General features: G+C 39.9%; 1 protein-coding gene across 1 annotated transcript in view; it reads right to left on the bottom strand.

Moving 5' to 3' along the window:
* LOC119588761 overlaps nt 1-501 on the bottom strand; it is a 6205-nt gene that overhangs the window by 1116 nt on the left and 4588 nt on the right. Inside the window, exon 2 of the mRNA XM_037937400.1 lies at nt 1-468. This exon is cut by the window's left edge and continues 1116 nt beyond it. Coding sequence (XP_037793328.1) covers nt 298-468 — 171 coding nt within the window. The 3' untranslated portion in view covers nt 1-297. The remainder of the gene's footprint in view (nt 469-501) is intronic.

Genomic DNA, 501 nt, shown 5'->3' with positions numbered 1-501 from the left:
GAAAAAGAAAAATCCTTCATATCATTTTCACTATAAAATCCCTCTTTTGCAAAGCTGTAATTTTCCTCTAAACCAGATTCCATAAGCTTTGCTATAAGACTACTTGTCGCACGTAAAGCTATTTTGGTCCACTTTATATAGAACCAGAAAAAAAAAAACATGACACAGAACAGAATATATCTACAACAGAAATCAAATACTGAAGCGATATAGGGTCACGGGGGAACATCGTATAATACAGGTATCTTCTAAATATCACATTTAATACAAACCCTACTAGATATATCACAGTAACAGCTATAAAGACGTCTGAAGTACGTTTTCTATGGTCATCTTCTTGGCCAGGGACTCGATCTCGTCAGCGACCGCGTGTCCGTCTGTCACGCTGATGGCACTCTCCCGGCGGACGAGGTTCTGCTTGTTCTTCTCATTCGCTCTGCTCTTCTCATTCTCCTTGTTCTTCTGATCCTGTAAACGAGAGAGGGGTGTCAACTAAATATC

The sequence above is a fragment of the Penaeus monodon genome, chromosome 24, assembly GCF_015228065.2.
Source record: "Penaeus monodon isolate SGIC_2016 chromosome 24, NSTDA_Pmon_1, whole genome shotgun sequence".
NCBI classification, from domain to species: domain Eukaryota; kingdom Metazoa; phylum Arthropoda; class Malacostraca; order Decapoda; family Penaeidae; genus Penaeus; species Penaeus monodon.
The sequence above is the reverse complement of the archived record's forward strand: the minus strand, read 5'-3'. Positions and strand labels throughout refer to the sequence as shown.